At 37.1% G+C, this 22254-nt stretch overlaps 6 protein-coding genes across 8 annotated transcripts; 4 read left to right on the top strand and 2 right to left on the bottom strand.

Annotated features, from left to right (window-relative positions):
* Positions 1-1937: 1937 nt before the first annotated feature.
* Positions 1938-5452, bottom strand: CRB (chloroplast RNA binding protein). The gene is made up of 10 exons (XM_007031147.3): positions 5264-5452; positions 4738-4872; positions 4547-4633; positions 4338-4428; positions 4169-4223; positions 3808-3868; positions 3419-3640; positions 3064-3180; positions 2874-2963; positions 1938-2275 (listed from the first exon to the last, which is right to left on the bottom strand). Exons 1-10 carry the CDS (start codon positions 5363-5365, stop codon positions 2096-2098), a joined length of 1140 nt encoding a protein of 379 aa, XP_007031209.3. The 5' UTR covers positions 5366-5452; the 3' UTR covers positions 1938-2095.
* A 664-nt stretch (positions 5453-6116) lies between these two features.
* Positions 6117-8526, top strand: LOC18600603 (golgi apparatus membrane protein-like protein ECHIDNA protein). The gene is made up of 6 exons (XM_007031145.3): positions 6117-6396; positions 6834-6890; positions 6984-7187; positions 7274-7333; positions 7418-7544; positions 8145-8526. Exons 1-6 carry the CDS (start codon positions 6382-6384, stop codon positions 8231-8233), a joined length of 552 nt encoding a protein of 183 aa, XP_007031207.1. The 5' UTR covers positions 6117-6381; the 3' UTR covers positions 8234-8526.
* Positions 8527-8972: 446 nt separating this feature from the next.
* ZIP4 (Clathrin adaptor complexes medium subunit family protein) lies at positions 8973-11753 on the top strand. 2 transcript variants are annotated; one of them, XM_007031143.3, is made up of 8 exons: positions 8981-9167; positions 9317-9416; positions 9730-9840; positions 9930-10019; positions 10304-10551; positions 10716-10925; positions 11020-11227; positions 11366-11753. In XM_007031143.3, the coding sequence occupies exons 1-8, from the start codon at positions 9133-9135 to the stop codon at positions 11609-11611; spliced, it is 1248 nt and encodes a 415-aa protein (XP_007031205.3). In that variant the 5' UTR covers positions 8981-9132; the 3' UTR covers positions 11612-11753. The 2 variants fall into 2 exon arrangements, with proteins under 2 accessions (XP_007031206.3, XP_007031205.3); XM_007031144.3 differs by lacking the exon at positions 10716-10925 and having other exon boundaries at positions 8973-9167.
* Positions 11754-11877: 124 nt separating this feature from the next.
* PPD1 (Photosystem II reaction center PsbP family protein) lies at positions 11878-13626 on the bottom strand. The gene is made up of 3 exons (XM_007031141.3): positions 13462-13626; positions 12404-12838; positions 11878-12270 (listed from the first exon to the last, which is right to left on the bottom strand). The coding sequence occupies exons 1-3, from the start codon at positions 13573-13575 to the stop codon at positions 12049-12051; spliced, it is 771 nt and encodes a 256-aa protein (XP_007031203.2). The 5' UTR covers positions 13576-13626; the 3' UTR covers positions 11878-12048.
* Positions 13627-15398: 1772 nt separating this feature from the next.
* A/N-INVA (Plant neutral invertase family protein) lies at positions 15399-19320 on the top strand. Of its 2 annotated transcripts, XM_007031139.3 has the most exons (6): positions 15400-16407; positions 16879-17038; positions 17238-17449; positions 17777-18270; positions 18437-18485; positions 18667-19320. In XM_007031139.3, the coding sequence occupies exons 1-6, from the start codon at positions 15640-15642 to the stop codon at positions 18991-18993; spliced, it is 2010 nt and encodes a 669-aa protein (XP_007031201.3). In that variant the 5' UTR covers positions 15400-15639; the 3' UTR covers positions 18994-19320. The 2 variants fall into 2 exon arrangements, with proteins under 2 accessions (XP_088662664.1, XP_007031201.3); XM_088806538.1 differs by lacking the exons at positions 16879-17038; positions 17238-17449 and having other exon boundaries at positions 15399-16407.
* Positions 19321-19434: 114 nt separating this feature from the next.
* Positions 19435-22065, top strand: PGN (Tetratricopeptide repeat (TPR)-like superfamily protein). The gene is made up of 2 exons (XM_007031138.3): positions 19435-20257; positions 20494-22065. The coding sequence occupies exons 1-2, from the start codon at positions 19649-19651 to the stop codon at positions 21700-21702; spliced, it is 1818 nt and encodes a 605-aa protein (XP_007031200.3). The 5' UTR covers positions 19435-19648; the 3' UTR covers positions 21703-22065.
* Positions 22066-22254: the final 189 nt, after the last annotated feature.

Raw genomic sequence — 22254 nt, 5'->3', positions numbered from 1 at the left:
ATCTATTTATTATCGAAATTAAATACTAAGAATAGAATTAGAATAGAATAAAATAATACCCTTTATTTGTCTTTTTCACCCCATGAAAGAAGGAAACTGCCCCCTAATATCATCAATTCTTTGATTAATTGCGGCTTTAACGCTATGCTTTGAGACGTTATCATCACACATATCAAAGCTCAGATTTTGTTCCACCAAATAAGCACCATTCTTTTTCTATACAAGACTATTTATATATGTATGGGGTGCAATATCAATCAACGATATCCGCTACCATTTTAGTTACACATTCTATATTTTGAACCAAGACAAATCATCATAATAAATATCAAATATATATTCCATTATTTATTTATCTAATAATCAACCCTTTATAGTAATATTATTATTATAAATTCGAGTTTTAGTTACACTTATTTGGTATAGTGTATGTTTGATTGGTAATACCATAAATAATACCGTAGTCAAAGATCAAATTTTGGCGTTAATTAAGGGGGGAAATTATCATTCTCGTACGAAGCTTCCTCTGATTTAAGAAATGGTAAAAGACAAAAAGACCGTTAGTTAAAATTATAATATATATATATATATTTACTGGTTAACTACTCCCCTAACCCCAACACCAACACCTCGGAGATCCACCGACCCAAGGCCCTACCAAGAATTTAAGCCATAATCCACGTGGATTTTTCAACCATACGTGGCGCAATCTTGAGGGGTCTGTGGTTCAACAGGGGGAGAGGGTAGGTGGACTAGGTTAGTGCAGGGTCCACTCTGATATCGCCACGTAATCCATTCCCAGCCATGTGGCAACCTCAGAGGCGTCGGTCATTGATTTTGTATTTTTCTTTAAATAGTGGCAAAGGGTCAAGTAGGGTCCACTATATCTTTTGCTTGTCGACCGTGTGGGGTTCCATGGTGACCATGTGTCAGCACCATGTTTCGAGGTCGGTGAGGTGCCACGTGGCGAAACGGGTGTGCCTTCGTTTGTATCAAAGGTCCAACCACCGTATGTCTAGTTAAGTTAGTTACTCCAAAGATGGCCTACAATTGCATTAAGATAATGCAAAATGTTTACTTTTAGGATAATGTTCACTTTAGGACTAGCCGGCCAGATTTCTAAGATAATGTTGAGATAACTCCCATGTCTGTTTTCCATTCTAACATTGACTTAAACCTTTCGGAATATGCCATAAAGATTCTTTGTGTTTTTTTTTTCTTAATTAATTAAATTTCTTTAACATTTCTTTTGATTTGTTCAAGCATAAAGGAAAATTAAAGGATAATATAAAGATAGCAAGGGTAAAGCTTCCCAAGATTTCTGGGGATTTCTTTTGCTTAAGTTCAGCCACTAATCTGTCACCACTTTTTCCCCCTATGAATTCTTTTCTTCCTTCACAAGGTAGTGTGTGGTTAAGATTAGATTAGACTTCCCTTTGTTTTGTAACTGGTAGATTCTCCCTATCAAACATTTATTTCATGGGCTATCTGTCAAGGTATCATTGATTTGTGCTAACCTGTGAGTGGTAGGTATTAATTCTTGGCTTCCTCTGTTTGTTGGTGTTGGGAACGTGGATGGCAACCTGTCAGGATTAGATTGTTTAAGAGCAGGCCATTTACCTTTTTGGACTTAACAAGGCCTTTGGAGCTCTACAAGCTCGTCCACGAACAAAAATTATGAAAAGAAATAAGCACCAGTCACTAGAGATCAAGTCTGCCAAAGCTTTGCTGCAGTAGGACTGATAAAGATGGTACGTATCTGTTAAGACTATGGCAAAAGAAAAGTCCATTCCACCCATGTTGTGGAAATTGAGTACCTGTGAACTTATCTGCTGAAGAAGAACATTCAAACTTTGAAGTTTGAAGTTGTGCTGATAAATTTTGGATGAGATAAGATTAGTATTAATTTTATTACGCTCCGAAAATGATAGCCTTAGTTGCCAGAAAAGAACTGATACAACTTGGATTGCTACAATTCCACATTCCAAATTGATGGAAAACAATATCATTCAAACATTTTCTATATGAACTTGAGGGGAAACTTAACGGAGAAAATGACAAGGCAAAATTTTATACAGCGATGAGATGAATAATCCTATGACTGGAGCACAAGGGTTTTGCCAAGAATCATGTCATCGGTTGAGAAATCAGCCTCCTTCCTGTATGTTCCCCTGCCAAAATCTAGGTTATACGAGTCTGCAAGTCCTTCCACCAGGTCAAACTCAGGTTCCCATCCGAGCACGTGCTTTGCCTTTTCAATTGATGCAAAGAAATGCTGCAGAACAGGAAAATGGACAAGGTGATGATGATGTTATTAAAACTAGTTCCTCAATGTAACTTGTTCTGCAGCCTTTCTTATTGAGAAGCTAAATCTATCAGGAATTTCACAACACTTGGAGGATCTACCACTCTTAGGAAAATGTAAACCTAGTAGAACTCTGATGTAAACCTGGCAGCCGACTTTGCCGTTATAACTATAACGGACAAAGAAGCTGGTTCTGTCAAGTCACCACTGTTTCAAAAGAAAGTTGCGGCCTGGGGTCTATTCTTTTTAGGAAAAAGAAAAGTTAAACAGTTTCTGCTGTGACTATGGCGAGATATTTGCAATGAAAAGTCTCTACTCTTGTAACAATGCAGGTAGAAAATTTGCCATTTGGTAAATTAGAAAAACAGGCATATCTGAGAATGGTTCGCCAGAAGAAATTTTCAAACAAGCTGATCTCACACGAGTTGACGTTTCTGCAGGAACATAAACTCCATCCGGTCAAATGGAGCCTTATTCTTTCAATTTCCTTTTCATGCAAAGGCTTAAATTAATTTATTTGCGGTACTTTTCTAGAAGTTATGTGAACGAAATTTCTGTCAAGACTTGCCTGATCACGGAATGGGAATGCCTTCTTTTTACCGAAGTCAAACTCCTTGGGGTTGTAGTGAACAATCTCAGGCTCAGGAAATCCAGCAGCCTGGGTGGAGAACAACAAATTCAGTAAGTAGTATTCATTGGACTTCAATCTATTGTCATGTATTCTTAACAATTCAGCAAAAATATCTGTTTAGAATTACCTTGGCACATGCCCTTGCTAATCCATCAAAAGTGACATACTTTTCTCCCGAAATGTTGAATACCTGCTTGCTGGCTTTTTCATTACCAAGAACCTGGATGAAAGCCTTGGCCAAGTCCTGGAGTTCCATGACTATGGTACATCATTCTCACTCGATATTGCAAGGGATAAAAATAATATAAATTGCTTATCAGACAGAAACTTTATAGAACAAATATATTAGATTTTGGCTACGTGCACCAGAAGTAACTTGGAGAACTAGATAGATATATGACTTTTCTGAAACAGATATAAGAATCCATGTGCCATCTAACTACAAATTACGCGGTGACCAGCATGCTTGCAGTTTCACTAACCTTTACATGACCAAGTTGGGTTATTTGTACTCCAGAGTTGGGAATTGGAATAGGGCGACCTGCTTTCAGACGGTGAAAGAACCATTCTTCAACAGGATTGTAATTCAAAGGTCCATATATGTAGACTGGCCTTAAAGAAGTCCAATTAACACCCCTGGAAGCCAGTAAGTTCTCTGTGTTAAGCTTTCCCTTGTGCCTACTCTTTGGATCAACAGCATCAGTCTATCACCAGGGCACCAACATATTAGAAGAGTATGGAAGAGAGAGAGAGAGAATTTTATGAAGGTTTTTTCCCCTCTTTATCATCACATTGCATTAAAATCTGGCATCCTGAATTGACCAGTAAAGTACAGGTCAATAGAAACATTAACGGCAATTCACAATCCTACCTCACAATGTGGTAAAAGATCAGATTTGAGGTAGACACCAGCTGAGGAGCAGTATATGTACCTGAGAATTAGCAGAACTTCAGAACTTTATAAAACAGCGGTTACCAGGTATGAAGAATATGGTATAGTTTCTGAGTGTATCATAATTTAAGACATTGAAACTTCTTGAACTGATTAACAGGTCGACCCCATTTTGTAGGCATATAAACTGATCCTTTTAGTTGCTGACAAACAATAAATCAATCCCTGGTAGCGAATTTTATACAGTCATAGAGCCGTTTCTTCAATTTAAGCAATTATTCTTTTGATAGTACGTTATAACTAGTAATATCTATTTCAATGGACTGGTTTTAGGGCTTACTGTTCTAGATTTGGGAGTGCATCCAGTATGGGTTCAACTTCATCTGCCTCTCGTCCTGAAAATTGTAGCAAGAAATATTCTCTACTTGAAACAAAAAGTATGTTTTGTGATATATTGATGAACAGTTCTATCCCTGTGGAAAGAGTGGACAAATAAAAATCTACATTACCATTTATATCATAGACCACATCGAAACCTTCAGCAGAGAGACTGGATTTCACAAATTCAAAGTCCTTTCTATCTCCTTTCAAATGCAAGATCTAGCAAATCAGGATTAGAAAGGAAATTAAAACACCAGTGCAGTTGAGAAGCAGACTCTCTACACAGAGCATAATTTTGAAACTTTTTTTAAGGCATATTATCAGTGAGTGACAATACCTTGGATTTGAAATCGGAGTACTCACTGTCTGGTTCACCAGGCAATTGTTGGGTAATTGGCGCTTTACCTCTGGTAAACAAAGTAACCTGCCAAAGGATTAGCCTTCATTAATACCTGATGCAAACAGCTGTAAATAGAATAAAAAATGCAACAGGCAAAGAAAAAGAATGTCATGAAAGAACATTAATACCTGATGTCCCTCTTTCACAAGGAGTCTTGACAAAAATATACCAATGAACCGGGTGCCTCCCATTACAAGAATTTTCTTGGTGCTAGCTGCTGCAACATGCAATGCTCCTTTTGGCTGCCATACCTTTCTTTTGTACTGCAACCAGGCATAGAAAACTATTAAATGTCAAGAAATAGATCTTGTTTGCGCCCTCGAAATGAAAAGAACAAGAGAGTAGTTGTTACTAAGCTATATTGCTATATAGCTCTGCAAAGATCCATTGTTCAGGCAGCAATTTGTCTTCTGTATGTTCCAGGATAGCAAGTAATGACTCAGACAAAGAATGTTGTATAATACAAAAATCATAGGTTAATCCAATCAGTCTTGTTCCTGGCAACCTTATATGAAAAAAGAGACACCAAATGCTCTAAAACAATTCCAATATGCATAGAATGCAACTAACTAGCTAGGCTATAAACAGATTGCAAGTCCCTCCAGTTTGGTTATAAGCATGTTTCTTAATCAGAAAGAGAGAAAGAGAAAGGACCTGGAATTGACAGAGTTTGGTGCCACTGAAGTCAGAGAGAGAGGAAGGGAGGAGGGAGATGGAAGGCTGCTTTGTGGGCTGAAACACCACCAGCTTCGACATGCTGCCTGCCTCTCTCTGAACCTTTCTTCCCTTGCCTTTTTTTTTTTTTTTTTGAGAGATTGCGGTTGTAAGTTGTAACTGAAATTTGAAATATATTGGTATAATTCAGCTTTTGTTCTCTGGCCCTCTCTCATTCTGACAAACAATCAGGATAAGACAATGTCCCACCTCACTTTGGTTACATCCACAGCCTTTCATTCAGTTGGAGTATCACCCCCACAATCCTTGCGTTGCATTGCAAGACAAAGGGACACAGCACAAAGACAAATGACCCCAACTCAACACTTTTGGTTTTGGGCTAAACACCTTTCTTGTTTCTCAACTCTGGGCAGTGCCGGAGTCCAAGCCCAAGGACTTGAGGCCAGATGGTAAACTAAACTCATGGTCAAAGCCAATGTTCTTGCCCCATGTCCCTAAGCCCAAAAAAGAAAACCCATCTTGTCTTGAATGCCATTAGGAAGAAGCATCAATCATTTTAATGACAAATACAATGTTTTTTGTCCTTATAAATTAAGTTTAAATGATAATTTTGGCAAACGTTTTGCAAGAAGAAAACTACTCATTCATATACCATCCCCTTCAATAAAAATACATGAACAAATATTGAGATGCATGCCACAATTGGAATAAATGATGAATTACTATTTGATAATCTGAATTCAATTTTTCATAATAAAAAAAATGTATTTTTATATTAAATGGAGAAAATAATAAAATAAATATAAATAAAGACTAGTAGATAAGCTTTTCCATTGGGTGGTTGGTAAATAGAAGAGTCGAGTATTGAGAGGGGTAAATCTTAGTAATTCCTCATATATTAGGGACCTCCTTTCATAAATAAACCTTATTTTAGCTGGATCTACGAAGAATACCAAAACAGAAGCAGGAAAAGGTTTCCCTGTAAAAAGCCAAATCTCTCTTTGGTCTCTAACAAGGAAAAGATTCAATTTTTATATTGGATCCCTGCAAATTCAACCGAAATTTGAAAGCCCATCAAACTCTTGCAACTTCCCAGAATGGATTTTAGTCAGGTGATTTGATCCATCTCTCTTTCTCCCTTTATTTTTTTTTCTGTTTTTGATAGTTTATCAGATTTACGGTAGATCTGAGTCTTCTGGGGGTGCTTCGATTATTGAAGCATACCCTTTTATTTGGTTGATGATAAAGCAGAAAAAACCTGACCTTTTGTAAATCAATTTTGGTAAACAATTCTTGATTGTTCATAGTAGATCCCAATATCGAACTTTGGCCTGCAAAAATTTCAACTTTCCGTTGCTTCAATAATTTGGTTGAAGCAAGATACTGAATTGGAGAGGCTTAAATGGACTTGTCAGTGTTTATTGGCCTTTTATAATTGTTTGGAACATGAAGATTAGACGGAAATGTTAATAATAGCCAACTGTATATATGGGGGCTTAGAGTGCTTGTTTGAGTCTTTCTGATGATCTAAATTTACTCCTTTTTGCAGCCTCCAGGTGAAAATTATGCCAACCCCAAGACGTGTTTCTTTCATGTTCTCTTCAAGGTAAATTGTTTTGTGCGTCGAATCATCTTGATCTGGTGAATCTGATTTATATGCCCAATTCAGTGCTGATGTTTAGTATCTTGTTGCCTGCAGGCTGGAGCATTGGCCTTTTACATTCTTTCTGCTCTCTTTTTCGACAACTTTGTGGTAATTTTTGTGGTGACTGTTCTTCTTTCTGCTCTTGATTTTTGGGTGGTTAAGAATGTTAGTGGACGTATATTAGTTGGTTTGAGGTGGTGGAATGAAATTAATGATCTTGGTGAGAGTGTGTGGAGATTTGAATGTCTTGATCAAGAGGTGAGTGTTTCCCTTAATCAAACCATATATATACTCTGTGATATAACATTACCAAGTCTCTCAGTTGTTGTTGTTGTCTACTTTAGTCATTGTCCCGGATGAACAAGAAGGATTCATGGCTGTTTTGGTGGACCCTTTACCTTTCAGTAAGTCTATCCCTTGCCTTAGTATAACTGATATAGTTATGTCTCAAATGATCAAAGTCCTTACTTCATTATTTAATTTATCAGGCGGTTGCTTGGATTGTGCTTGGAATATTCTCTCTCATAAGGTTTCAAGCTGATTATCTCCTTGTTGTTGGAGTTTGTTTGACTCTCAGCATTGCAAATATTGTTGGCTTCACCAAATGTCGCAAAGGTTTGTTTGATAATTATGATAAACAATGCTTGGTTCAATGTGATATCTAGTATAACTTTTTGCCTTAGTCTAGCTATTTTATTCATTCTGGAATTCTTGTATGTTACTTTTTCACTAAAATTTATAGGTATTGCCATCACATTGAGACAAGGAAATGGAATGCTGATTAATAAGTTAATTATGACTAATCTAAAATAGTTTATGATGTCAAGACAAGTTTAAGTTGAGACAAGATGTTCCAAGTCTATGTCCATTGTTTGTGATGCAAGATAGGTTCACGATGGTATATTTTGGATGTCTAGATAGCTTGTTGTGGCTTGTACATTGGATACTGTTTCCTTGAGCAAATTATGATAACTTTTCCTACGGATAACATGATGATCTCAATTTTTTAAAAGATTATTAAGATTATAGGTGTTGAGTTCAAAGTTTGCACCATGAGGCCCACTGTGGGTAAAATATTGGGAAAATTGGGATTTAGGATGCAACAGAATTTGCAATGTTTCCATCCCTAATTAAGTTGTTTCCTTTCTGCCTGGATTTAAGCTTCCTTTTCACTCTGTAAATTAACAATAAGATATTGTTTGGTCCTCCTTTCAGATGCCAAGAAGCAGATTCAACAGTTTGCCTCCCAGACCATTGCTTCGAGAGTTTCTTCCACTATACAATCAGCATTTAGCGTTGTCTGAAAAATTCGATAGGAAAATACAAGAATGAGATGGAAGAAATGTACTTGTAGAGGAGATGTTGAGAAGTCTGGCACATACAAAACGACTAGTATTTGAATTGCCCATTTTTGTGAACTGGGGTTGCAAATCAAATGTATTTTATGGTACCTATAATGCTTTGTATAATGAATCGCTCAGAGAAGAAGTCTGTTACAAACAATCATCTTTCACGTACTAAGTACATTTTTACTGGCCTGTATTCATGACTCACATTCTTCACTGGGATGTTTTGTTATTGATTTCAATTCTTTCAACTTCTCCTCCCTAGGTATCAAAGATGCTAACAACATTTTCCATTCCCTCTCTCTCTCTCTCTCTCTCTCTGTGATCATATCGTAAATTAAATGGTTGAATGCTGCCAATGGAACAAATCTATGCAGGTGAACTATGAGCAATTGGATTAACTCGAATTGTCACTTGTTCAAACATGAACTTGATAAAGACAGTGAGACTTTATGTTCTGTTCCTGGTAGCCCTTTTTAAGAAGATAAACCAGACACCAGCCGCTCCATTCTATAATTAAGAAAAAAACAGACAACAGTGTGGACTTAATTTTACATTATCATATAAAATTCGTAGTGAATGTTTTTCAGTTTTTCTCTTCAGCAGAAAAAAGAATAAAGGCAGATCTTTTCTCTTAAAAGAGAAAAAAAAACTTTACTTAAGAAAAGAAATGGCTTTTCAAACAGTAAAATATAATCCCAAAGTAAAAACTGAAAGGAATCTGATAAATACTGCACTGTAATAATAGCAAGTAGTAATAAAAATTGCTTCCTATCATACCCGGGTTCAGCTGGGGATAATACAGAATTACTTACTTGCTGGAAACAAAGAGAGACAGGGGGCAGAGACATCCAGACATGTTGCAGTGTATATTTCTCCTATCGGATTCTGGGTACGTAAGAGCTTTTCAATTCAAAGCTTCTTCCTTTCAACTTCCTTCGATCTTTCAACTTCAGTTGCATTTGGGTTGCAATTAAATGAAAAAAAAAAATAAAAGTGAGATTGAATATATAATTTGCCATGGATCTTTGTGTATGGCAGAGAGGTGATGCTAGAGAAACAGCTAACAGGGCATCGCGTTGACAGATCAATATGTGATTGGTTTTGGGATCATGCTATTTCTCAAGGTGACGCTTTCAAGGTATCCTATTTGCTATTTCTCATTAATTTTCCCTATTACCTACAAATTTGTTCACTTTTCAATTCCTGGGTCTTCTTTGTTTTCCAGTTTTATAGCCAATTCAGCTTCCTATGCTTGTTTCTTTACAATCTTCATTTTTTTTTATACAAGTTTGATCTCTGGGTTTATTTTATTTTCCAATTTCTAGCTACGTTCAATACCCTCTACTCTTCTCTATATTTCTTTGGTAAATCAGTCCAGTTGGTTTAGTTGTTTTCCTTGTTTTGGATTTTCTTCTCACATTTTTAATCTTGGATTGCTATTTGTTTATTAGTCACAGCCAGTGATTGCTTCACCAACTCACTATCTTTTCCAAGTTGTTCGAGAGGGGATTACCTTTTTAGCTTGCACCCAAGTTGAAATGCCACCTTTGATGGGAATTGAGGTAAATATGTTAGAGTTATAAACCTTTGTTGTGTTTGTGTATGCATTGAACAAATTGAAGTTCTTGACATTTAACCACTTGAATTCTAGTTCCTCTGCAGAGTAGCGGATGTCCTCTCAGATTATCTTGGTGGCCTGAATGAAGATGTGATAAAAGATAACTTTGTAATTGTTTATGAGGTATTTGTAACTATCTGTTATGTGCTTTTTGGAATTTTGCAGAAGGCAATCGAAGTGGCTTGGTCTTTCAAGTAGATGCATTGCTAAGATGAATTTATGTGAACTTTAATTGTAGCATTCACCTATGGGACTAGGAAAATTATTGTCTAATGCACAGCAAAGTAGTCTGTCAAATTATGGTCTGTTTCTTCTATGTGCCTGTTTATCACTGGGTGAAATGTGCTCATGATTCATGAACTCCCAAATGTTGCTCAAATTGAACTGAACCAGCATACTTGTTGCAGCTTCTGGATGAGATGATAGACAATGGCTTCCCTCTCACAACTGAACCAAACATTCTGAGAGAGATGATAGCTCCACCAAATATTGTCAGCAAAGTTTTGAGCGTGGTGACTGGTAATAGTTCCAATGTAAGTGATACCCTTCCTGGTGCAACAGGGTCTTGCGTTCCATGGAGGGCAGCAGATCCAAAATATGCAAACAATGAAGTTTATGTTGATCTTGTTGAAGAAATGGACGCAGTTATAAACAGGTCAATTCTCTGATCTGGCTAAAAGTTTCCTTCATATTAACATTGGTCTTTCCAGTTTAGGTTATAAGTTAATGTGCAATAGTTGAAAGTCTCTCTTGTTTATATATATTGCATGGTTTTATACTCAACGTCTTGAGCTATTTTCTTTTGCATGTACTGGTTAGGGATGGGGTGTTGGTCAAATGTGAAATCTACGGTGAAGTTCAAGTAAACTCCCATCTCTCAGGTCTTCCGGATTTGACACTTTCTTTTGCAAACCCATCCATTCTGGATGATGTGAGATTTCATCCCTGTGTTCGCTTTCGACCTTGGGAATCCCATCAAATTTTGTCATTTGTACCTCCTGACAGAGAGTTTAAGCTAATGAGTTATAGGTTCTCTCTCTCTGTCTCATACATTGTACCTTCTGGTAATCTTCAACTGAAGGTCGCTGAAAATTAACTGAAAAATATTCTCACTTCTATGTAGAGTTAAAAAGTTGAAGAGTACTCCCATATACGTAAAGCCACAGCTAACATCAGATGCTGGGAAATGCCGTGTTAATGTGTTGGTTGGCATAAGAAATGATCCTGGAAAGACAGTCGACTCAATAACTGTGCAGTTTCAACTACCTCCTTGCATTTTATCGGCTGATTTGACTTCAAATCATGGAACTGTAAACATCCTCAGCAACAAGGTATCAACTACTTTCTGAACTTGACATGAAACTTATACATCGATTTAGCACATGACAGTGATCAGTACAATTGGTAGACACTAATAGCAGATTATCTAGAGCTGTATCTCATTATTTGTTTTTGACATGCCTCTGCAGATCTGCTCTTGGTCAATTAATCGGATTCCAAAGGATAAAGCTCCATCATTGTCTGGCACATTAGTGCTTGAGTCAGAATTGGATCGGCTTCATGTTTTTCCCACATTTCGAGTGGGTTTTAGGATTATGGGTGTTGCCCTATCTGGCTTGCAAATAGATAAACTGGATCTAAGGACTGTACCAAATCGTCTGTACAAAGGTTTCAGAGCTCTGACACGAGCAGGGGAATTTGAAGTGAGGTCATAATTTTGAATATTTTTATCAAGATGAGTTGTTGAGGGGCTTGTTTATCAGTGTTCTGATGCGGCTCAATTGCTGCAATCACTTCATTGTTGCTAATTCAGAAACTGCTGTATTTCATATGAAATGGGAACTCATACTGTCAAAAGTCCTTTTTCTTTAGCACTATAAGGACTTAATGATTTCTTTTTGTGCTTCTGAATATGATATTTTGAGGAGCCATCAACATGGACAAGAAGATTGAAAGGATATACAACTGCTACAATGAGAAATAGCTCCAGTACAATGAATCGGGGAAATGATAGACAGATTCAACAACATTGTTAGACTACAATCAAAGGTTGCAAAATGTTTACTTGTTTTGCAAAAAAAATGACAGAAAGTGTAACAAAACAAGAATAAACACCTCATCCCATGGAAAATCCTCAAGTCAAAAGAACTGATCAGCTAGTCACCTTGTTTACCCTAAAAGAATCCATGACTTGGCGCAGATCATTTTCTTCTTCTACAAATACATTTTCTGGTGTTTGTAATCTCAACTCATACAACCTATTGTTTTCAACTCCAAGAACTGAAAGGTAGCGCCGGTTCCATTCCAATCGAGGAACTCTATCTTGTGGCATAACAGCCAGTTCATTGGTGTTTGCATATGACTTTATGTTTACCTAAGGAAAACAGAATTCAATACATATAATCAGAGAAAGGAAAATGCAGATTATGTGTGATGAAAAGATGGTAGTCACCTCCCTCAGTAGAACCTAGTTTGATATTACCTACTTCCAACACAAACTGACTCACCTCAACTTGATAATATAGCTTCCCATCATCAGCAACTCTTGAGGATGTGGAAAGAATATTTGATTCACGCCTCACACCAAGCCTTGTTGACATGAACTCTGTCAAGTACTGCTTCAGCACTTTCTTTCCAGCTTCTTGTGGAGGACCCAAGTCTTCAACAGTCTTATACCTGGAGGATGAAGGGGAGGACATCTCCACAGAGAGATTTTCATCAAGAACATAAGGGTCCCTGAAGAATATATCTGCTCCAGCACCTCGAACTTGAATCCAGTTCTGAGGGTACTTGAATGAATAGCCATCAAAAGTATCTATGTATTCCCTTAACCCAACAGATGGTTGAGCAAATGCAAAATCATGCAAACCAACTTCTGAGAAGATACAACTTGACAAGATCAAGGCCATTGCATTCCTCCTTGGGAGTGCAAAAGCTTTAGTCTGATTATATAATAGAAAAAAGAAAAAATATTGTCATGGGAACTGATGGTGAAAATGCTAAGCATTTGATAACAACAAAAATTGCTCAGCACATGCACAAGCCTAGAACCATTTCCATCTGCATTTGAAAGCAGTGTGAATGTGTGAGTTTGTAACCGAAAAGAGAACCAAGAACATTTGCCTGAGAAACTGCATAATTCAACATCTCCAAAGGAAATGGGGGGTACTTTTCCTAATCAGTCACCTCATCAAAATCAAAATTGATGCCTTTTTGTCCCTATCCAACACAACCTATCTCCTACCCCCCTCCTTTCCAAGTGCAATAATCACAAAGGAATTTTCTCTTTCTTAAACTAATCTTCTATCATATGACTACACTGAATGTTCTCTTCTTTTAAACATACCTAAGATTCCTACAATGACCCACCCGGCAAAACAACTCAAAGATGCTTTCTTTTCACTCTTTTTCATGTATTCTCTACATTTAAACGCTAAAAAAGTCGGAAATTTACATAGCCAAACACATCAGTAGCTAAAAATTTATCAACGAAATGAAAGAAATTACATAAGCAATGAGACTAATGACAATGGTGGGGGGAGGGACCAGTGTGGAAATGGTTTACCTTTTGGGTTTTGCGAGTGCTGATACAAGAAGAAGAAGAAGGGAATGGCGTAGAAAGGCGAGTGGGAAGGGTGGGTCGACTCGGGGGTAAGAGCGAGTCAAGTATGGTAGCCATTTTCCGATAGCGCGCATGACTGGCAGCGGGAACGAAAGGATAGAGTTTGGCGTAGATCAGATGTGGGTCAATAACATTGTGATACATACGTGGCAGTTCACGAATGGTTCAATCATTAAATTGGATATCACAGTGTTATTCGGTTCAACATCTTTTCTTTGGTTCCTCAATTTGAAATAATTGATCAAAATTAATTAAATTCGCTTAATTTGAATTACTTTTATTATGTTAATATTAATCGGTTAAGAACAATAAATTATTCAATTATTTGGATCTATTTTTTATGATTAAATCTACAATCAAATTAATCAAAAAATCAATTATTAATAATATATTTTAATACATATAAATCTTATTAATCAAAAATAACTTATTGAAACCAAAATAACTGATTGGATTTATCGAAAAAAATTGGTTTTCATTATATTTTATTTTCATTATAATTTGATTGATTTTGATTATTTATTATGAGAGTTTGATTAATTCGATTCTTAAAATTGTAAAATGAAATTAATTGAATTGACTAAATGTTTATCTCTACACAAATCAATTCGAAACTTTGTTAAAAATAAATAAAAAATGAGATTTTAACACTTTTTTCAAAATCAAGAGAAAGTAAATTATTTGATTTGAACTTGATTACAACAAAAGATCGGATTTAGTAAATGCTTAAAAAAATAAAAATATTAATAAAATCATTCATTTATTGCCATTGCTAGTAAACATAAAATTCACATGAATTACACGTGTGCAAAAGGATTAGGATAAGTACATCACAAAATGCCAAATGGGAGTCCATCATTGACACGTAAGAATTGAAATTCGTGATGGTGGGATCAAACCTATCCATTCCAATTTGTCCGTCTGCCCTTTTTGCACACTTGGCTGTGCTTTAGTTGCCACCGTGGCAAATCTACTTTAGTCAACAAAAGTTCAAATTTTCCCTATTCAATGTTCCACGTGGCATCTTCCCATATTGTACACTTGTCATTGCTGGTTGATGAGGCGAAGCAAGAAAAAGTCCGCACCGATGCAACCTCAGACCATTTTCAAATGACACTTGGCAAAATTTAAATGGTGGAAAAAATGTAAATATTTTTCCATGAGGTACAGGAAAAGGAGTCGATATTTTTCGGTGTCGTCATCTTTATTTAAAATATTAACAATTATAATATGATGTAATTATAAACGGATTAAAATTTAAAATTTATAAACGCATATAGAATGTGATTTATTGATATATTTACGGAACAAATAAAGCAAATCATATTATATAATTGACATAACAATGTAAAATTTAATAGGGTAATTAGGCGCGAACTTTGAGTATAAAAAAAATTAATATAATAATGTAATTAATAAAAAATAAATAAATATATTATATATGAATTAAATAAAATATGATGTATTTAATATACCAAATTATGTGTCTTAATTGTATACACGTCACCAACATTACCTTCCTCTACTTTTGAAATATTGATTTTTTCCGAGCAAACCGGTCACGTGCTCTAATCGTTTTCTATTTGGGGCATAGATAAGCGCAATATTTCCAAAAATAGATTAATAAAAAAAGGGATTTTTAATTTTGGACATCATACTAAAATCTTTGGTAAAAAGTCTGAATAAATAAATAAATAAAATAAAAATAGATCAGAAATTTATGGCTAAAAATTTTTGATAAAAATGTCTTTGTAATTTTGTTGAGAATTACAAAAAGTAAAGATATTTCAAGATAATTTTTGTTTATTGGAAATAAATAAAAAAAGAAAAGAAGGAAAATAGCAATGGGGAGGCCTACTATATATAGAAAGCGTTTTCCTGTGGGTTTCGTTTCATCCTGTTCTGTTTCTCTGTGTCTTCTTCCATGACTTGGGAGACCATTCTCACCTGTCAAGCAAGGACAGAAATCTGTGTCTCGGAATCTCATGTCCTCCAGAAAAGGAAAGGATAAGAACCCCATCGTTAGTTTTCAATCCCTTTCATAGAAGAAGGAAGAAGGAAGAAGGAATTCGTGCTTTGTTCTTCTCTATGTCCATATCGTTGTAGTTTCAGTCGTTGATTATGAACGCCATCAATATCCTCAGCAAATCCACCATGAAGCTTCCTTCGAGGGTCCTGAGCCTCAGAAACGCATCGTTTTTGGGGCTCAGGTATTCGTTTAATCCCCCTTGCTGTGAAGAAAAGCTTACCTGCAAGAGCAAGGCTATTCTGTTGATATTCAATCAAAACTCTCAATTCCACGCCTACCCTTCTCGATTCTTAGGCTTTCAACGCATTCTCAACAATACCCAGAGGTTGTATTGCTTACCAAGTTCAGGTTTTGCCCAACCCAGGGCGGTTTCAAGGCCTTACCGTGTCTCTGTTGAAGCCAGGGTAGCATCGAGGGTAAGGGATCTCTCAACATCGGTTGAAACCCGCGTAAACGACAAGAATTTCGAGAGAATTTTTGTGCAAGACGGCATTAATGTGAAGCCACTTGTTGTTGAAAGGATTGACAAGGATGAGAGCATTGTAGGAGGAGATCAAGTCCCTCTCACTGAAGATGAAAACAACGTGAATAATATTAGGGTGGGTTTGGAGGAGGGAAAAGCTGGAATTTCAGTTGAGATCGACATCGAAAAGGAGGCATGGAATTTGTTGAGAGGTGCAGTTGTAACATATTGTGGAACCCCTGTTGGTACAGTGGCTGCAAATGATCCGGCTGATAAGCTGCCTTTGAATTATGATCAGGTTTTCATTCGTGATTTTGTGCCTTCGGCTTTGGCTTTCTTGCTTAAAGGTGAAGGAGAGATTGTCAAGAATTTTCTCCTCCATACCTTGCAGTTGCAGGTATATATATATTTGTACATATTCTCCTTAATGTTATGAAAAATCAAATGCTAGGAAAGTTCATCCTAGGATGTTTCAGTTTCAATGGTTTTTCTAACTGTCTGTTAAGCAATTCAAGACATGTCTTTCTTAATTTTTTTTGGACGTAGCTAGATTCCTTTTTTCTTTTCATGTTCTTCTTTAAAGTTCTTAATGCATGTTTCATGCGCCCATTAAGGAGAATCTTTCTTCACCTCGTGTGAAACAAATGCAATGCACATATTCACCATAAAGACAGTATATCGTGCCTTTAGATTCCTTGTTTGAGCTCAATTTGATACCTCTTTTGCATATGCTGGGAGCTTGAGACACATCCACATGCAATGCGGAGGTTTTTGTGTGTTTTGCTATGTAGATTAACCTTTCTACTGATCAGACTGGCAAAATTATCTATTTGGTACTTGACAAACCTTTATGTTGTTTTGGGTCTAGAGTTGGGAGAAAACTGTTGACTGCTATAGTCCCGGACAGGGTTTGATGCCGGCGAGCTTTAAGGTTAGAACTGTACCTCTTGATGATAATAAGTTTGAGGAAGTGCTAGATCCGGATTTTGGTGAGTCAGCTATTGGTCGTGTTGCACCAGTGGACTCTGGTTAGTATATTGCAACTTTGTCGACCTTTTACTACAACAGCTTGCTAGTTTTAGGAAATGAGGATGCTGAGCTGTTCATGCTTAGCAATTTTCATGTGCCTCTGCTTCTTCAGAAGTGATTTTTTTTTTTTAAAAGTTCTTGCTCTACAAGAACATCAGATAAAAGTGGCTGAGTTTATTGAACTGACTTTGTTGATAGGATTGTGGTGGATTATATTGTTGAGGGCATACGGGAAGATCACTGGTGATTATGCATTGCAAGAGAGAGTGGATGTTCAAACAGGAATAAAACTAATCCTCAATTTGTGTTTAGCTGATGGATTTGATATGTTTCCGTCTCTGTTAGTCACCGATGGATCCTGCATGATAGACAGAAGGATGGGTATTCATGGTCATCCCCTTGAGATCCAAGTGAGTTCATTTGTTTGAAATTTTTCAAATTTCCCAGCAACAACATCAAACAAAGTTGCTTTGCATTGCTGATGTGACCTAATTTCAATGAGTTAGGTTGCCATTTTATCTCTGTTACCTCATAAAAGGATGCTATACTAATTTTGTAGACCATAATTGTTTTTGATTTCTTGCTCGTTATCTCTCTTCCCACAAGGTGTTGGACCCTGCCTCATTTTATAACAGAGGCTTTTGTCTTGCTCTGTTGAAATTGTTGTCTCTTATTTCTGTTTTATTTTGCCTGCTTAATCTTTGGTTCCCTTAACCGGTCACATGCTTGATCTACAGGCTTTGTTTTATGCTGCTCTACGTTGCTCTCGTGAGATGCTCACAGTAAATGATGGTTCAAAGAATTTGGTGAGGGCCATCAACAATAGACTCAGTGCACTATCATTCCACATCAGAGAATATTATTGGGTTGACATGAAAAAAATCAATGAGATTTACCGTTATAAAACTGAAGAGTACTCCTTGGATGCTATCAACAAGTTCAATATTTATCCCGAACAAATTCCTTCATGGCTTATGGACTGGATACCTGGAGAAGGTGGGTATCTACTTGGCAATCTACAGCCAGCTCACATGGATTTTAGGTTCTTCACGCTTGGGAATCTCTGGTCCGTTGTTTCATCACTGGGTACTCCAAAACAGAATGAAGCTATTCTGAATTTAATCGAAGCCAAATGGGATGATATTGTGGGGCAAATGCCTCTCAAGATATGCTATCCTGCAGTGGAGAATGAGGAGTGGCGCATAATTACTGGCTGTGACCCGAAGAATACGTGAGCGCCTTGGCCTTATTATGAAGACTCTCTCTCTCTCTCTCTCTCTCTCTCTTTATATATATATATATATATATATATATATATATATATATATATATATATATATCTAGATATCTTTTAATGTATTATCTACTGACACTGTGTGCTTAATGAACTTGTGCAGCCCTTGGTCCTATCATAATGGTGGATCTTGGCCAACACTTCTTTGGCAGGTAAGTTGAATTTTCATGGAGTTTGGCATGGCCTTTGTCAAGAATGGCCTCTAATCTTTTGGAGATTACTTCATATTTGGTTTTGTTTTAAAAATGCAACTTTGCCGTGTGAGGCGTGTTTGAATACCTTGAATTATTTCATGCAGTTAAACTCAATCTAAATCTTATATTACTCTTTCAGTTTACTTTGGCATGCATCAAGATGGGCAGATTAGAACTAGCCCAGAAGGCAGTTTCTTTGGCAGAGAAAAGGCTTGCAATAGATCGTTGGCCTGAATATTATGACACCCGAGCTGGGAAGTTTATTGGAAAGCAATCTCGACTTTACCAGACATGGACCATTGCTGGTTTCCTGACCTCAAGATTGATGTTGGAGAATCCAGAGATGGCTTCCTTGTTGTTCTGGGAGGAGGACTATGAGCTTCTTGAGATCTGTGTTTGTGCACTTAGCAAAAGCGGCCGGAAGAAATGCTCTCGTGGTGCTGCTAAATCTCAGATACTTGTGTAATTGAAAACCATTCTTTTGAAGGCAAGAGAGCCTTTGAACTGTACAGCCAGGAGTTATAGGGTAGTGTAATAAGAGTCTGATAAGCAATTTTCAAACCTTAAAAAGTTCAACATACAGGTTTGTAGTACAGACTAGTGTAGCATAGTTACACATGTTATTTGTTGGATCAACCAGAGAAGTTGATAGGCATTGAAAATGTAAATGGGTGGGATCAACAGAGCCTGAACTTACATATCATGGCTTGTCCCAGGGTTATTGCACTGTATATTGTTTAACAATTTTCATTATCAGAAGGCAGTACAGCAACATATTCATTTTTCTTCCCTATATTGGCTTTAAGATAGAAGTTACGAGTTCTAACTATTGGCTATCTTTGGGTTTATCGTGCTACTAAAATTAATAGTTTTTTTTTCGTATTTATAAATTAAATAATCAATATGTTATGGAGATATTTTTACGTTTATCGTGTTGTTTAAATTATTTGTTTTTCCTTGTATTTTATTATTTACTTTTCTTCATATTTAATAAATTAAAAGATCAATATATAAGATCCACATAGGTGTTGGCACTTGGCAAGACCACATAGTGCAACTCGTGACAAAATGATTCAAACACTAATAGAACATGAAGCCTTGCGGTCTATGGTTACTAGATAATGTACACTGCTAGGAAAATAGCTCCATTTACCATCAAACACAACTCCCTTCAATGGGTCCAAAGCCACTCTACCTGGACAAAGATACCCTATACCAACCTATCCAAAGGAGCCAAAGGGCCTGCCATATTAGCCACAAACGTCATCAAGTCCTTCTTTGAGAAGGGCTTGATTAACGATGCACGTGTGCTGTTCGATGAAATGCCTGATAGAGACGTGGTTATGTGGACGGCCATGATTGCTGGCTACACTTCATGCGACCATCAAGTCCATGCCTGGACTGTGTTTTGCGAGATGGTAAATAATGGGGTGAAACCCAATGCTTTTACCTTATCTAGTGTGTTGAAGGCTTGCAAATCCATGCAATGTCTTGCCTGTGGAGGTTTGGTTCATGGGGTGGCTGTAAAGCATGGCTTGGAGGGTTCTTTGTACGTTGATAATGCACTTATGGACATGTATGCTACGTGTTGTGTTAGCATGGAGGATGCATGCTCGGTTTTTAGAGATATGAAGGAGAAAAATATGGTCACTTGGACTACTTTGATCACTGGATACACTCATAGAGGTGATGGCTATGGTGGACTTCAAGTCTTCAGAGAAATGCTACTGGTATGTCGTTCAAAACAAGCATGATATTATGGAAACTTCCCTTGTTTTATATGTAGTATTAGACATTTTATAATTTACCTTGGTAGTTTCAGTTCTCAAGATTGTATGTTATCCAGCATTTATTGTATATACAAATGTGCTCTCTCGGTCATGTCAAACAACCATATTATTTTGGGTTTGAAATAGTATGCCATGAAATTATTTTGGTTAATGTTTTTTCATTCTTTGGTGAACAGGAGGAAGCAGAGTTGAATCCCCATAGTTTTTCAATTGCGGTTAGAGCTTGTGCTACAATAGGCTCACATACTTTTGGCAGGCAAATACATGCAGCCATCATTAAAAACGGGCTTGGTTCTAATCTTCCTGTCATGAATTCTATACTAGACATGTATTGTAGGTGTGGTTTTTTATCCGAGGCAAATGAATACTTCCGTGAGATGACTGAAAAAAATTTGATCACATGGAACACCTTGATTGCTGGTTATGAAAGACAAGATTCTAAAGAGTCCTTGAATGTATTCTCACAAATGGAATCAGAGGGTTTTAGTCCAAATAGCTTCACATTTACCAGTATTACTGCTGCCTGTGCAAATTTAGCAGTTTTGAATTGCGGGCAACAGGTTCATGGAGGCATTGTTCGCAGAGGTCTCCAAGGGAACTTGGTGCTGGCTAATGCCCTAATTGACATGTATGCCAAGTGTGGAAGCATAGCTGACTCACGCAAAATTTTTAGTGAAATGTCTGAAAGAAATTTGGTCTCTTGGACTTCTATGATGATTGGTTATGGGGCACATGGATACGGGAAACAGGCTGTTGAGTTGTTTGATGAGATGGTCAGGTCTGGAATTAGACCTGACAGGATAGTTTTTATGGCAGTTCTGAGTGCTTGCAGCCATGTCGGACTTGTAGATGAAGGCTTGAGGTGTTTTGAATCAATGAGTAATTATAACATTACCCCTGATCAGGAGATTTATGGGTGTGTTGTCGATTTGCTAGGCCGTGCTGGGAGAGTTGAGGAGGCTTATCAACTGATCGGGAGCATGCCATTTAAGCCTGATGAATCTGTTTGGGGTGCACTTCTTGGTGCTTGTAAGGCACATAAGCTCCCAAATTTGGGCAAATTAGCAGCTTTGAAGGTATTGGATTTGAGGCCAAATAAGGTGGGGGCTTATGTGATGTTGTCAAACATCTATGCTGCTGAGGGCAAGTGGGGGGAATTTGCAAGAATGAGAAAGCTGATGAGAAGGACAGGGAGTAGAAAAGAGGCAGGGAGGAGCTGGATTGAGGTAAGAAATCAGGTTTACAGCTTTGTTGTTGGTGATAAGGTTGGGTCTCGCACAGAGTGGGTGTATGAGGTTTTAGAGTTGCTGATTGTACATATGAAAGAAGCTGGATATATGCCTGATTTAGATTGTTTGATTCATGATCCTGAAGATGGGACTTGAAGAGCAGTAGAAGAGCTTGTTATCCTGAATGATTATCTGGTTCTATGTGAATAGCCCTAAGTTGGGTAGAATTGTAAGCTTTGAAAATTTTCCTTTGCAGCAGGATTCTTTCTGGAGAAGAGGGCCATTTGTGCTGAGCTTAAATCCAGGAAAGAGAAGGAAACCAAGAAACTACTGCTGAAAGAAAGGAGACTGAACCACAACTGGCTTGGAAACTGAATTGGAGACCAAAATTTTGTACTCCCTTGGAACCATTTTTTCAACAAATTGCTAAGGAAATAGTGATTCATCTTGTACCAATACTATCTGGAAGAAATATATGATCTTCCATTTTGATTCAATAATGGATTCTGATTCCATCAAGTGCAAATTTTTACTTGATGAACATATGAAGTTAAGGACTTTGTACTTACTTCAATCTCAGGCCCGAACTAAGCATATTTCAACTTAAATGGGCAAACGCCACGTGGCCATTGAAACCGGTTTATGGGGTTAAAAGTGGAAAATCAGACACTCCCTTAAACCCTAAAGGCCTTGACCCCCACATAAAAA

This window comes from Theobroma cacao, chromosome 5 (genome assembly GCF_053813885.1).
Source record: "Theobroma cacao isolate CCN51 chromosome 5, ASM5381388v1, whole genome shotgun sequence".
NCBI classification, from domain to species: Eukaryota; Viridiplantae; Streptophyta; class Magnoliopsida; order Malvales; family Malvaceae; genus Theobroma; species Theobroma cacao.
Note: the sequence above shows the minus strand (reverse complement) of the source record. Positions and strands in the feature narration are given on the sequence as shown.

Bases quoted from the DNA above. Each gene is read 5' to 3' on its own strand.
- PPD1 (XM_007031141.3), bottom strand. From the start codon at position 13,575: ATGGCTACCATACTTGACTCGCTCTTACCCCCGAGTCGACCCACCCTT. The intron at 12,839-13,461 runs GTAAACCATTTC...TTATATAATCAG, and splicing joins GCACTCGCAAAACCCAAAAG to ACTAAAGCTTTTGCACTCCC. The intron at 12,271-12,403 runs GTGAGTCAGTTT...TGTTTTCCTTAG, and splicing joins AGCTATATTATCAAGTTGAG to GTAAACATAAAGTCATATGC.
- PGN (XM_007031138.3), top strand. From the start codon at position 19,649: ATGTACACTGCTAGGAAAATAGCTCCATTTACCATCAAACACAACTCC. The intron at 20,258-20,493 runs GTATGTCGTTCA...TTTGGTGAACAG, and splicing joins TCTTCAGAGAAATGCTACTG to GAGGAAGCAGAGTTGAATCC.
- A/N-INVA (XM_007031139.3), top strand. From the start codon at position 15,640: ATGAACGCCATCAATATCCTCAGCAAATCCACCATGAAGCTTCCTTCG. The intron at 17,039-17,237 runs GTTAGTATATTG...CTTTGTTGATAG, and splicing joins TGTTGCACCAGTGGACTCTG to GATTGTGGTGGATTATATTG. The intron at 18,486-18,666 runs GTAAGTTGAATT...TTACTCTTTCAG, and splicing joins GGCCAACACTTCTTTGGCAG to TTTACTTTGGCATGCATCAA.
- CRB (XM_007031147.3), bottom strand. From the start codon at position 5,365: ATGTCGAAGCTGGTGGTGTTTCAGCCCACAAAGCAGCCTTCCATCTCC. The intron at 3,181-3,418 runs GTTAGTGAAACT...ATGGAACTCCAG, and splicing joins CCCAACTTGGTCATGTAAAG to GACTTGGCCAAGGCTTTCAT. The intron at 2,276-2,873 runs GCAAGTCTTGAC...CCTGTTCTGCAG, and splicing joins CATTCCCATTCCGTGATCAG to CATTTCTTTGCATCAATTGA.
- ZIP4 (XM_007031143.3), top strand. From the start codon at position 9,133: ATGTTGCAGTGTATATTTCTCCTATCGGATTCTGG. The intron at 10,926-11,019 runs GTTCTCTCTCTC...ACTTCTATGTAG, and splicing joins TTTAAGCTAATGAGTTATAG to AGTTAAAAAGTTGAAGAGTA. The intron at 11,228-11,365 runs GTATCAACTACT...ATGCCTCTGCAG, and splicing joins TAAACATCCTCAGCAACAAG to ATCTGCTCTTGGTCAATTAA.
- LOC18600603 (XM_007031145.3), top strand. The intron at 7,334-7,417 runs GTAAGTCTATCC...TTAATTTATCAG, and splicing joins GGTGGACCCTTTACCTTTCA to GCGGTTGCTTGGATTGTGCT. The intron at 7,545-8,144 runs GTTTGTTTGATA...TCCTCCTTTCAG, and splicing joins CTTCACCAAATGTCGCAAAG to ATGCCAAGAAGCAGATTCAA.